General features: G+C 25.6%; 1 protein-coding gene across 1 annotated transcript; it reads left to right on the top strand.

The window, feature by feature from the left end:
* Nucleotides 1–7,926: 7,926 nt before the first annotated feature.
* LOC101500574 (FAS1 domain-containing protein SELMODRAFT_448915-like) lies at nt 7,927–8,403 on the top strand. The gene has a single exon (XM_004486492.1). It carries the CDS (start codon nt 7,927–7,929, stop codon nt 8,401–8,403), a length of 477 nt encoding a protein of 158 aa, XP_004486549.1.
* Nucleotides 8,404–15,267: the final 6,864 nt, after the last annotated feature.

Genomic DNA, 15,267 nt, shown 5'->3' with positions numbered 1-15,267 from the left:
AAAGTAAGTTGAATAATAAACTTTGAATTAAAAATAAATTCTAAATTAAAATATTATAAATTTTAATTTTAAATTGAATTAATTTTATTTAAGAGCAAATATGTTAAAATCATTGAGTAAAAAAAATATCAAAATTAATTTTTGTTTTGTTTATCCTCTAGAATTTTGACTCCTCTAAAAATAAAATCAAACATACATTAAAATATTTATTTGAAATGTGTTGATATTAAATAAAATATGATTTTAAAATATATTTATAATTTATAGATATAATTTTGTCTTACGATGGATTTAATAGAGTTAAGTTCAAGAGAAATAGGTTTATAATTTTTTTATTAAAACACATGTTATCAAACTATTTGGATCATACTATAAAAGAGTCTGTATTGAGAAATCCGTGTTAAATGAAATATTACCGATAATGCGTTATAAATGAATTTTACTAAAAGTTTTTAGAATTATTTTTACTTCTCATAATAAGGGGATGTGAACGTGGAAACTACTTTTTTTGTTTTCATCATTTCTTTTGGAGTGTGGGGATGAATGAAAAACACGTTAACGGTGATCTTCTTTTTATTTGTTTTATTGTGAAAATTTAATTGTTATAAACTTTTGAAATTTACTAAAGAGAACACAATTAAGACGGTTTGCACTATCTGATTTTGATTAGATGGTTTAAGCGGCTTAAAAAAATATATTTAAATTTTTATTTTATGATTTTAAATATTGAGTTTGAATTGAAACCATTTAATCAAAATAGAACAGTTTTTTATATATAACCAATTGAGTTTTTGCTGATGGTGGGGAATTCAAGTCCAAAAAGAGTGATAGAGGAATCATCAGTGTCATGAGGACTAATTATTTTTTATCTTTTTGGTGGGCCAAGTGTGAACTACCAACAAAAACATTTGAGTAATTAGTCTCATAAATAAATAAAGAATTGAGGGTTCATATACCAATTGCTTGCAAACCATGCCATGTATAAATGAGGATAATATCATCTATCAACAACTTCATTCCACTAACTACATGCTCAAAGCATTTGCTTACTTTAGCTCAAAAGTTTGTAAGATTTCCTTTCCATGTGGAAAGGAAGTTATTTAAATTCTTACGATACAAAAGTGCACATTGCTTTATCAAATGCTTTTCTAGAGATGAAGTTTAATTTTTATTTTGACTATGCTCTGCTTTTGTTATTTCCCACTAGACCTATCCATTTTAGGTGAAACATGAGCTTTACCATTGAGAGCTATTTTGATCATTTTCTCATATTGTAAACAAGTACTATTTCACTTTATAATCAAATAATAAAGGAATTTTACTCATAAAAAATAAATAAAGTAATTCATTTTAATGGTTGATGGTTAAATACTTATTATATTCACTTTATAACCAATCCAGTTTGTATTTGTTTTTATCAAGTGTGCATATATATTATGTTTGAAGGTAGTTAAATTTAGAAGTAACAACTCTAATGTAACACTTTAAATTTAATGTGTTATTTTTTAAAAGTAATTTAGTGTCTACCCAATTAGTATTTGGTTGTGGAAGCTTAAGTTGTAGGGATCATCGATCAGTGTGTGTTTGGTAGTCACAACATTTATTCTTGAGGAAGGACAAAAAATACCTTAATGGTGAGATTGGAATGCATGCAATATCAAAGACATAGACATTGATCAGAGAGACATCGAACATTGTAAACATACAACTTTTCTCTCTCCATATATGCGAAGAAATAGAGGAGAGACAACCCATACTTTTTTCATATGTAGAAGTGCACACAAAACAAAGTTCAATTAAGTTAGATTGATACATTTATTCATATCAAAGTAAAAATAATTTAATAAGCAGTTTATGTTTTAAAAAAACAGAATATTATAACAGACTGCACAAAGTCTATATTTTTATTTTATTTCATTAAGAGATTTTAAAAAATATTACTAGAAGATAAAAGTTCACATTAACTATAGAGTTTAGAAATAAATAAAAAACTAAAATTCAAAAGCACAAATAGATTTTAGAAAAACAGAACAAGTTTAAATTTTTTGACAAAAAAGAAATAAAAAATATAATCAAAATTTTAATATTATTGATATTATTTATAAATATTTGTATTTTGTTTTATTGATGTTATTTATAATTTAAATAAATATTTTTTTTTAGTTTTTACTGTATTTTTATTAAAATTTAATTTTTAAAATTAGATTTCAAAATATTTAAAACGAATCTGCTTTGAACCACAATAAAAACTATAATTTAATAGATTCAAGTACATTGACAATGACAATATCTTGCAAGAAATAACATCTATAAATATAATACACGTATTATATATATATATATATATATATATATATATATATATTATTTTTACAAATGAATCAAATATGTTTTTAGTGTATATAAAATTTCAAAATTTTGTTTCACCTTCTTATAAAATTTTCTTTGACTTTTAAGTTCCTGCAATATTTTCTATAAGTATGTTTAGTGTGTTGGGGAGGAGCACCAAAATCACCAATGAGCAAAATACTTCAAGATCATTAGAGACTTTTATACTATATCTCAACTAAAAACATCAAAACAGTGGTATATGAGTCACTTCTCTTATATATTCAATATTTAACTTATTCATAGTCGATATGAGAGTTAAACACTTAAGTGTGAGTCTCTTACACTTTATACTTATACCACCACTGTTATTACCAACAATACACACTTTCTAACTATACTGCAAAGAAGACTTTTATATAAAGATCAGGAATAACTTTTCCACCAAACTGAATTATGACTCTAAGACCACTTATTGGGGAGTCTGGGGAACGCCGAGAGTAGCAATGGACCAAATGCACTTGGATTAGAAGATACTTTGACACAACATCTCAACTCAAAACCTAAGAGAAAATAGTATATAAGTCACATCTCTTATATATTCAAGATTTAACTTATTCTTAGTCAATGTGAGACTTAACCACTCACACTAAATCCACGTTGTTAACTCAAACTTTATATACAATTTGAATTTTTGATTGATTTCTTGTAAAAATATTATAAAAAGTTCTCATAAAATTTATAAATTATTAACAATCAATTAATTAAATATTAATTTTAAGTGTAAAAAGCTCAAAAAATTAAAATAACATAAATATGAACTTAAAAAATCGAATTTTTAACTTATTTTTTAAATGAACTTCTATCGTGATACATAAATCCGCAAAATTTGATAGCACTGTGATAAAAACTTTGATTTATTTTGATTTAATAGGGACTAGAGCAACTAATGTAAAGTTGTATAAAGACTAAAAATTGAAGACAATTTTTATAGTGTCTAAAAACAAAATTTAATATTTGATAAAGACTAAAAATATATTTAACTCAAAAAATTATAATATATTAATCTTTTAATTTAATAGTATTTTTGTCATTTGAAAGATGCTATCATTCCTTTCCTATTTCTCTCCAACAAAACAGAGAAAGTTAAGAGAGAAACTTAAATGTCTATATTCTATTTATTATATATTTCTTTTATTTCAAACAATACTTAAATCTACTATAATTTTCATATCTTTCTCTACTATGATTTACACATCTTTCTCTTTTTTGTATTCTATCTCATCAATTTCTACTGTCTTTATTTGTTCTCACAATCAAACATAAATAAGAAAATGATATGCTATAACTATATTTAGAAACTACTACAAAAATACCACAATTATCCATAATCCAAAATTTGTCACAAGTTTTTTTGGGATAAAATATGTCATTTTTAGTCCTACATAAATTTTAATATAATCTCATATTTTATCTCTCACTCCATCTTTCTCTTTCTTCCATCATCTTTTCTCCCTCATTTTATCTTTTTCTTTCTTCCCCATTCATTTTTTCTTTCTAATCTTTTATGTCTCTTAAAATATTTAATTAATGTGAGAAAGAGATAACAAAATGTGAAAACGTAGTAGATTTGATTAATGGTTGACCCAAATGAGAAGCCACTGTAGTCTTTGTTTTAAACCTCATTAAAATAATTCATTTGTCATTCTGTTGATAAACTCATTTTTGTGTAAAAAATTATTATATTTTAAACGTTTTAGGCCACTTTTGTAAAGTCTCTTTTAATTCTCGTCAGACTATTACCCCTCAAAAAATATTATTAAAAAATAAGAAGAGAAAAAATTCGAGAGACTATACTAGAATCTAAGACCTAAAGAGAATATTATAGTAATATCTTTTTAAATAAAAAAGAAATAACATAAGACTTATAAAAAAATAAATAATAATTAAATTTTGTTCCGTCCAAGATTGAATTTGAGTGATAACGAATATGAGACTTTTATCTTGATAATTGAGGTAAGTAATGTTAGGAGTTTATTCATAATTAAATTTTAATTTTTTTAGACCTACCATTTTAAGGTCTAAAACCCTAGTTTAGGTTGCTTGTCCCTTAGGCCGACCTTAGTTTCAATTAAAATTTTACTAGAAAAATTCAAAAATATAAAACTACGGTGAAAGAAAAAATAGTGCAACATAAACAACAACCCAATCTAAAAGAAAACACATCAACATAACCAAACCTAAAATATATCTCGAGGTAAAAATGTAGTAAAAAAAGCAAGAAAATACTATGTAATGTTAGAATTTGACTCATCTAAAATAAACAACTAAATTTGGAAGAATAATTAGACAACTTGATCATTCAAATTATAAACGTCAATCAAATTAATATCTGAATTTTATAAATTGACAAATACACAATTGAAATTGTAAAATATCAATTAAAATAGTGTATATTTAAACTTTTATCATTAAAATTATGATATGACATGTTAATTGAATATGTGACCCTTTACGTTGATCTCATATCAATATCATTACAACATAAACTAATTTTTCTATGAAATTTAAAAATTACATGAATTAATCTGTCAATAATTAGTCCATGTATAATTACAATTAATCACAAATTTGTTTTTGAGATAACACAATTTTATTGACAAGTTTCTCTCTCAGATGATGAAATTGATATGTGATCAACATTGGTAAGCCACATATCAAGTTATAATGTCACATCAAATTATCTAACGGTAAAAATTTACTTAAAGACTATTTTAATTGATATTTTATAATTTCAATGATGTATTTGCTAATTTGCAAAATTCATGGATTGATTTGACCGACACTTATAATTTCAAAGACTAATTTGTCTATTCATTCAACTTTAGAGAATAAAATGAGTAATATCAACTATTGATAATAAAGTTAATTGTTAATATTATGTACACTGTACACATGCATGATTAATCATAAGTGTTTATAATATCAATAATAGATTTACTTATTTTATGTATTTTTTATTTTAAAAGAGGCAAATTCATAATACAATTAGAAACATAATTTCGATAATATTTTTTACATTTGTGAATAAAATTGAAGGGTTAGACGAATCCCCTAAAAAAAGTTTCCCCCTCTACACAGCCCAATGTATAGCCCTCTATAGCTTTTTTTTTTTTTTTTTTGACAAATAGGCCCTCTATAACTAATTGCAACTCATAATAATATTGTCCTGAACACTCAGCGCCAACCGTAAACATTTTCATAAAAAAAAAATATGTATCATATTATGAAAATTTATGGATTTCCAGTTTTAAGGTTTACATACTTTTTAAAAAAAATTCTCCATTTATATAATATCTTAATCTATGTGTTTCTCTACCTTAAATATCGAAAGAACTGTGGAGGGACATCCTTAATCGGATTGTAATAGTATCTCTACCTTAAACATCAAAATCAAAAGAAATAATTTTACACAAAGTCTTGTATTTAGATATGTGTAGGTATTTTAAGAAATAATATTAGGAGATATTTAAATAGTAATTAATTAATTTTTAAAATATGTATGATTTTATTATAAGGATAATTTTTTAACCAATATAATCTAAAACACTAAAAACCAATTGATACATAATATTTAAAAATAAAATGAATATTAAAAATCATGAATATAAATATAATTTTTTTAATATTAAATAATTTTTTTTATAAAAATAATTTTATCATTCACATATTATATATATTACATCTTTATTTAATTTATTTAACATATAAAATATAATTATTTAATTACTGTGACTTTTTTAAATCCCTAATTGCAGCTTAAATTGTAATTATAATATATCTATAAAAGAAACATGTCGTTATCCGTTCACTTAAAATAAATAAATTCACTTTAAATAATTTTTTTTCTTCTTTTTATAAGTAGGGACAAAGGAAGATAGAGTCATCAAAATATTGAGTGTTATAGAGACATGATATATAAAGACTATAGTTTTTTTAATGTGATTCTCGGGATCCAAGCCATCTAACCTGGAATTTTGCCTCCCATCATGGAAGACAAATATTTATGAAGTGTTGCTCTTAGAGTTAATTCTAATAAAGCTCAGAAAAATCGAGACTCTCCTTTTCAGTGTCTTTTCAAAGGTTGTGGCACACAAGCTATACCGTTCAACTTCTAATTTCTTGTATTGTTCATGATTTTAAATTTTAGCTTTACCCTTTTTTATTTCTTTCAAAAAACAAAGACAAATAATTTATAATATAAGAAGAAACTTCTAGTGTACATTGTTTTGGTACTATCAAAATTAAATTATTAATAATTGAATGATATGTTATTTATATATTAATTTTAATTTATTTAATTTTAATAGATACTATAGTGGTTGTCGATCATTCAGTCCAATCAAAACATTTACACATGCTACAATTGAGAAGAATTTCAATTGTTTTTTATTTTATTTTTATAATTTATCATAAACTTTAAAAATTATATTGATATCGTTAATGTTGTACATTTAACACTCTAGAATTTTATATTTTTACTTTATGTATAAAATAAGTAATCAAATAGCAAGTTTTAACGGTGATCGCAATCTATCAGAAGCCACCACCCACCATAAAATATTATAATCTTGAGAATCTTAATGTTAAAATTTTGTGATTTTAGAGACTATGTCCATACGAAAACAAATTAAAAAAAATTATTAATAAAAAATTTATAATACCCATACACTATTTTTTATTATACCTTAGAAATTGTCAAACACAAAATGTGCTAATCAAATACAAAAAATACTAATGCAAACAATGACACCAATACTTATAAGATGGTAAAATAAACGTACCCACTAATTCATCGGTACATTATTTATAATGTATTTGTTGATATTTTTATTTTATTTTATTAAAAGTAAAATTAATGATTTTTTATATATTTGAATTTATTTATTTAATTTAAAATAAATTTTAATTTTTTATTATAATTTAATATTATGAATTAAATTATTTAACTCTCTTAATTAAATTATATAAATAAATCTATCTTTTTATAACAGGTAATTAATTTTTGTTTAAATACCATATCTTGTAGGCGTACTCAATCAAACAACACATATTGGAGATCGAAATATTTTTGATATTTAGACTTTTATTTAATTATTAAATTTTTGAGGTGGATGAATCAGTTCCCATTTATCCAACAATAAGAATTGCTTCCAAAGAAATTATTCAAATCATGTAATTGCTTTTCCCATTTTTCATGGAAATATTTCTTCATTGCCCAAGATATATATTTTTTAAATTGGAAAAAAAATGCTAGATTTTGAAGATACATTCATACTTGACATATATTAATAAAAAGACAGTTAATTATCATACTTTGGAATTTAAATATAAACAAATTTAAAGCACAACCAAACTTTGTGAAGAAAGCAGTTCCTCATGTACAACCTAACCTACTCTTATTTAGTTTCTATCAAACAAAATTATAACAATATAAAATCCTCATGCATTGTACCCTGCATCTGCAAAAACCTTTACCTATTTAATTATTCACACACATCCCTAGCTATTAAAATTTCTATTCTTCCATTTTCACCAATGTCTCTACAATGTTTATTCATGTTTCTTTTTCTTCTTGCTTTTGCAGAATCACAATCCACAATACATCCCTTTAACCATACTGATTTACAAGCAGCAATAGGTGACATGAGAGCAAAATCTTTCTATGGATTTGCAATGCTTTTGCAGATGCTAAATGGAACATCACAACCAACTAGGGACTTCACTTTTTTAATGCCTGATGATAGAGAATTATCTGCATCAGCTATTTCAGCTGATCAAATTGAAGAATTTTTATTAAGCCATGCAATTCCAATGCCTTTGTATTTCTATGATTTGTCACATTTTCCAACTGGTACACTTGTTCCATCAGGAATTAGCTCTAGAATGATTAGGATTCATAATCGCGGCAGAGGCGATTTCTTTGTTAATAACGCACAAATTGTTTCGGCTAATATTTGCTTGAGCTCTGTCATTAAATGTCATGGTGTTGATGCAATAATTGAATATGATTAATGATTGATAGTTGAGAAATTTATGTACATTATGTTATGTTCCAATATCAGAATGGATTTTCTGATACTTGTTCCAAACTCTGCATCTGAAATAAAACTGTTACTATTCTGTGCTATATTTTGATTATTGAAATTTGATGGCTTCGTGTGTAGTTTACACAATTGCATTTGGTACCAATGTGTTATCATTTAATCAAATTATAGTTTTTGTTTTGAAAATAAGTTTAATTTTGATATACTATGCCTTTCAAAGTTTAAAGTTTTTTTTTTTTTTTTGTAATTTAATTATTATGATTAATTGATAATATAAAAAATCTTTAGAGCATGTGTATATTTATTAAATCATTTTAAAATATACAGTAACAAAAGTAATTTGTACTGTATAAAAAATCTATTAGTTTCGCAACACAAACATATATATAAAAACTTAGGTGGTTGGAGTGTGTGAGAAAGTCTCATGTCCAAACAGACAGAAAAAACAATTTAGGATTTATCGAACTTTGAAGACATCTTCATTGTTGTATGTTTTTGTAAATCACTTTGCATGAAAACCGTTTACTTGTTTACAGGGATTTGTTCTTGCCTGCATTCTTTTTATTCTTTTGTTTTTGTTTTTACATTTGCACTTTCTCCTACCTTCATTATTTTGGACTCATCTCATTACCTACATGGAATTTTCCTTAATGGCCCATTTCCAATGAAAAAAGATTAATATTTTACTACAAAATTGCAATAGGGGCAGGACATATTATCACTAAATTACCAAAATTATACACACTCTAGCTATATTGCATGCCCTTTTTTTTTAAGGAAAAATAAAATAAAACAATTGATTACTAATTAAGTAGATTGGTGACAAGCTATAAAGGGTTATACTAACCAAAAGTACATTATAACTAAATTATAGACCAAAACATAAAAAAGGAAGAAACCAAAAATTAACCAAGAAAACAATACATATGATTCATTCATATTTTGTGACACCAAAAATTTAAACAGCCCTCTTGTTCATACTTCATGCCATATCATTTAATCTTTTCTTAATATTAGCTAATGATCACAAATAGTGATAATAAATAGCTAAACAAACTATATGATAATACAGAGAAGATTAAGATGACTCATTCGCAATGACGACACGAACAAATTGAGACTATATGATATTAAACTTGTGGCATTGCCAAGCCAACATTAAGAGGCTATTATGTCACAATCACTACTCATTAAACAATTATATATATATGAATTCTTTCACAAGTGAAGAGAAGTGTCAAGACCAGAAGAATCAGAGGCAGAGTCAGAATCATAACAACCATTCTTCCATGAGGCTTGCAAGGTTTGTGCATGTGTATGTGTATTATAATTTGTGGTGCATAAATCATCATGTTTTACCTGTGATGATGTTGGCCAAAGAGAAAGAGAAACATGAGGTGGTGATGATGATGATCTTGATGGATTATTTATCAATTCATCATTGTTAGAAGAAAAAAACAACCTTGTTGATTCATAAGTTGGAGTAGTTGTAATAATATTATTGGAATTGATCAATTGTTGTTGTTTTGGTTCATTGAGCATTTTCTTTAACTCTCTCTTTTCCCTCATTTCTTTTACTCTTTCTAGTTGTCTAAACCTCTCTTGTAAAAGTTGAATGGAAGAATGAACAATAGTAGTGTCATGATTTTCCCTACCCATTATTATGTTGTAGTGAAATCTATAACATATAGGTGTGTATATATAGGGTGATGGAAAAATAGCATATGGTTAAGGTTTTCTACTTTAATATATAAAAAAAAAAATATAATTTTTATTTTAGTTTTAGTGAGACGATGAAATTGTAAATGATTTAAAAAAGGAATGAGAATCGGCAGGTAGGATGCAAAGTCCAAAAAGAAGATGTTGATTGGCCAATCTAAGAGGGGAAGAAGGCAGAAGCATATCTCTCCCCTTTTTTCAGTACTAAGAGGCAAAAGCAATCCTAAAGCAGAAAATGACTATAACTAAATGACAAAGGAATGTAGGAAGTAGCACATGGAAGGGTGTGTTTGGAGGAATAATAAGTCTCAGTGATGCTCTGCCAACATGTCCTTAAACACACCTCTTTACCTTTCGAGATGCTGGACTCTTTTTGTTGTGCTTTTGTTTTGATGTAAAACTCTTTTAGATTTAGTCTATTAGCGTGAATTTGCCATAATCATGACGATAAATCACTACTACAATTTTATAAAAGTTTTTATTTTTATAAAATTACAATGATTCATTGATTCTGAAAGACTGATCGTCATGTCAGACATATTATTAATATATGTCTGAATTGACAGTGAATTTAATTTCGATGTGTTAATATTTATTAAGATATTTTATGAAGTAAAATAACAATATGTTTTTATTATAGTCAAAATCTAGTATATGTTTGTAAATTATTGTTATGATAATTTTTGAGGTGTTGCTTGGTATAAATAATATAAGAATTAATGTGATATATGTGATTGGCAAAAAAGTTTTACATGCATAGTATTTAAAGTTGTAACTATGATTTCTTTCTAGTTACATGATCCTAACTTTTTCCTTTTGTTGGGAGGAGTGAGGAGTTGAAGAATTGGGGGAAGTGTAATAGCAAAAAGACAAGGCTAAGAAGGAGGAATAATCTTGGGAGGTTATGATGGTTTGATTGAACAATTATGTATGACAAGGACAAACATACCAACATTAATTCTTTTTCTCTCTCTCTTCTATGCAACTTGTTTGTCTTCAAGTGTTTGGATGTGAATGGCATGCAGAAATGAAAGCTGCAGATACCACTAATATTTGGTTTGGATGCTTCTTTTATGCTACAAAAATTGCCCCCCACCTCCTCTTGTATTATTTTCTTTAAAATTTTGAATTTTGAAATCATAGATTGACTGATTGAGATTAAATTAGGCGTGCAATTTGTAAATCTTTCTTGTATTATTAAATTGAGTAAAATTAGCTGATGTTGGTGGAAGTATATGAGTAATCTAGGCAAAATTAGCAACATACAAGCATAAAATGTTGGATGAGCCAATAAGGGTCAAAGGACTACATTTCACCTGTCAAATTATCTATAACACTATCAATTTGGAGCTTAGTTTGAATGGATGTTATTTCAACATCAAAAAAAGGGGTTAGGTGATTTTTTAAATAAAAAGAAAAGGCCTATTAGAAATTATGGACTATCTAACTCAATTAGGGAGTAAGATAGGAAAAACTCTAATAGAAATTGTCTCAAATTTGAATTAAATTATTTAGAATGTGACCATGTTATTAAAAATTTTATCATTTTTTTATTTTTATATGAATTAAATTGAAGAATTAATCTCTGTAATTGCATACACTATTAAGTATATATTCAAAAGACACACATGACACAATATTTAAAATGTTTACTTTATGTGGGAATGCATACAAGTCCACCCCCACATGCCTAATACAACTCTTTGACTTTCCTTACCACAATATGCTCATTGTAAAACTTCAGGTCTAAAACTACTACCAATTAATTTCTTATTTTATTTGTTACAATTATTAAATCATATTATTTAGTAGCAGTTATTTACTTAGGAAAGGAAATAATAAAATTATATGTACAAAGCAACACCTAGTGGAAACAACGCTGTACTACAAATGATAGTAGTACTTTCTTTCTTAAAAAACGCTGTACTCAATAAGTGGAATTAAATGTAGGTTTACAATGGGGGTATAGGTTAAATGAATCTAATTGGTTTCAACTTGATTAATTATAGGGTAAACTATCATTTTGATTCTAGATTGAATATAGTGTTGTTATTTCAGCTTATGATTTAACAAAAGAAACTCATATCAATTTATGATTCAGCCATACGTCGTCACTTTAATATTTAAAATTAATTTTTTCCTATGATGACAGAATAATGTGAGAGTGCTCTGTCATTCTCTTTTAGGTGGCTATGATGCATGGACCAAATTGACATTAAATTATTTTTTAAAAAATTAAAAAAATGAAGTTTTGAATGAATTTTGTGTGTGTGTTTTTATCTCCATCAAACTTCAATTATATTTTTTTCATTATCCTTCTTTTTCTCTTCAATTACATTTTCTCTCTTTTTTTTTCGTTTCATCAAACCCAATAAATTATTAATCACTTTGACTATAATTTATTAGTGTTATTTTTTAGGGCCCATGGTAATTGTATTTGTAACTTTACAATTTAGAATATCCATTCAAATTTTACAACACTTAAATCACTTGAAATAACACAAAACACTTCAATTCAAATACTTCATTTCACTTGACATAACACAAAATACATTAAGTTCAAGTCATTAGTCACTTGACAGGCACAAAACACATAACAAACGACTCATATTAAAAATTGATCAAACTACTGAACTCAATTTAGAAGCTTTCTCATATTCTGACAAAACTCTTTCAATCGTTATTGTGTAAACTCAATACTATTGTATTGAAGATAGTTTGAGTAGTTTGTAGAAAATCCTTTTATGATAAAAGGTAAAGTGTAAAAATCATCTCAAAAGATTGAAATGTAGTTTGTTGAAATCCTTTCGGAGAAGAAAGGTAGAGTTGTGTAAGAGATCAAAGTTGATATGGATTGGTGGTGTAAAAACCAAAACGTTCTACGTTTGAACACATAGTGAAAAATTTCACAAACTGTAAGGACCGGATAAATCTTCGCGTAATTTCTCTCATCTTAAATATAATTATTTACGGTCTTTTGATTATTAAATTAAATAAATAAGTTAAATTGTGTGTTTCTTATTAACCAAAAGCGTTATCCGTTTTCTGTTTTCACAACCAATAACAATTAATCTTGAGTTAAAATTTTTAAGTTTTAGCAGAAAAATTTAAAAAGGTGAATTTACAATTCAACTCCAATTTCTTGTAAATTGACATTGCTATTTAGGTCTATTTTAGAAACAAAGTTATTAAATATGTTGCAAAAATAGTTGAATTAATTTAGATTTAATATTATAAAATATGATTTTCTTTTTGGGTACAATCAAATATGAATATTTATTTGCTTATATTAAATATCAAATAAAGTATACTCTTACTTGTACAAAGATACAGAAATAAAAATTATACTCTTACACGTCATATCCAAATCCTTTTTCGAAGATAGTTGAAATTGGTGTGTGTTTTTCTTTGGAAGATTAGCATGTGAGAAAGTTCTTACTAATGAAGTTGTGTATATACACGGTATGGTATGGCTGCTAGTAGTATATGTCCTCTTTGTCAAGATTATCACCATGTTTTGTCAGATTGTTGAAGGATTTATAGGATTATCATGTAATCATTATAGTTAATATTAATCTATTATAATATATTCAAATAGACATTATTTAAAATAATTCAGTAACACTTCATCATTTTGTAATCCATATAATTTTAATTGTACTAACTCATTAATATTATGAGTTGTCGTAGTTAGAATTTTTTATTTTTTATTTTAATATAGTACATAAATTATAGACAAAAATTTCTTCAGTTAGAAAAATATTAAAACTCATAATGTAATAAACATTTCTTTTTATTCACCTTAATTTTAAGTAAAATTGTTATTTTGGTGATAATTTGCACAATTTTTCGTTTCTTTTTAACCAACTCTTGGATGAAGAGTTGCTATGGTCGGATTTCCGTTTATTTTATTTATTCTTAGTTTTTTTTCTTTTCCTAAAAACAATTAGAATCATTGTTTCACATTTCTGATAAAGTACATTTGACTATATAACACATTTTACTTAAGATATATATCAACTTCCTCAATTATCTTTAACATTTTGTTAAAAGAAAACACAACTTTTAGCATAATTCTACTAAACTTGATTATTGATGCATATTTCACATGTAATAAAGATTATTTGCAACCTTCAACAATCATCACAAGCTTTTGACATATTTCAATCATTTTTTAAAGAACCATTGGTCCAATCTATATATAAATATCCTTCTCTCAAATAAATTATTTTGAATTTTTTAAAATATTTTTTAAAGTAAAAATTACTCATATTTTATTATAAAATTTTTAGCTAACATTCCATTTATTCTTTTTTTATACACTCAATTATTATAAATTTAAATTAAATTAATACATATATAAATCGTAAATATAACTTTTTAAAAAATTACGTTGATTTTTTTTTAAACTATACCACATATAGCATGGATTATATTTTAATAATTAATAATTTCATTAGAAAAATAAAAATTAAATTCATAATCTTCTGGTGATTCTAATTCCTCTAAACTAACAAATCACTTTATATTTTGTTTCAAATTGCACTTTGATTTTAACTGATATCAGTATTACATCATAAAGAATGTTCAATTTCTCATGTCTTCTTCACTTTCATACCATTCCAAACATTAATATTAATCTTTTATTGTCTCGATCAATACAAAAATGATTAGTCTTCTCATCTCTTTATTATTTCATATTACACCAAAGCCTAACACGTTTACATTATCTTAACTATAGTCTGACCGACAACACTCCAAACATACATCGTTTCTAAAATTTGAGATTACTTAACTCTAACAAATAAGAACTACCTTGAATAAAAAAATTGCTAACAATACATATTTTTTTACATATAGATTTTGGTTTCAATTATATTTTTAGTGAGGTTGAATTTGTAGAATGAATATCATTTTGCTTTTGTAGAAAAAAGTATTAGCAAAAAATAGGGGTACGAATAGCAGCGTGAAAATATATTCGATGGTGTGGGGTATTAAAGTTTGAAGCCCAAGCGAGAAGTGAAAAAAGGAGGCCCAAAGGAGAAATGAAGCCCAAGCGAGAAGTGAAAAAAGGAGGCCCAAAGGAGAAATGAAACAGAGAGAGAAAGTGACA

Source organism: Cicer arietinum, chromosome 1 (genome assembly GCF_000331145.2).
Source record: "Cicer arietinum cultivar CDC Frontier isolate Library 1 chromosome 1, Cicar.CDCFrontier_v2.0, whole genome shotgun sequence".
In the NCBI taxonomy this organism is placed as follows: domain Eukaryota; kingdom Viridiplantae; phylum Streptophyta; class Magnoliopsida; order Fabales; family Fabaceae; genus Cicer; species Cicer arietinum.
Note: the sequence above shows the minus strand (reverse complement) of the source record. Positions and strands in the feature narration are given on the sequence as shown.

What these genes read in the sequence shown, in the direction of transcription:
- LOC101500574 (XM_004486492.1), top strand. Translation starts at nt 7,927, where the DNA reads ATGTCTCTACAATGTTTATTCATGTTTCTTTTTCTTCTTGCTTTTGCA.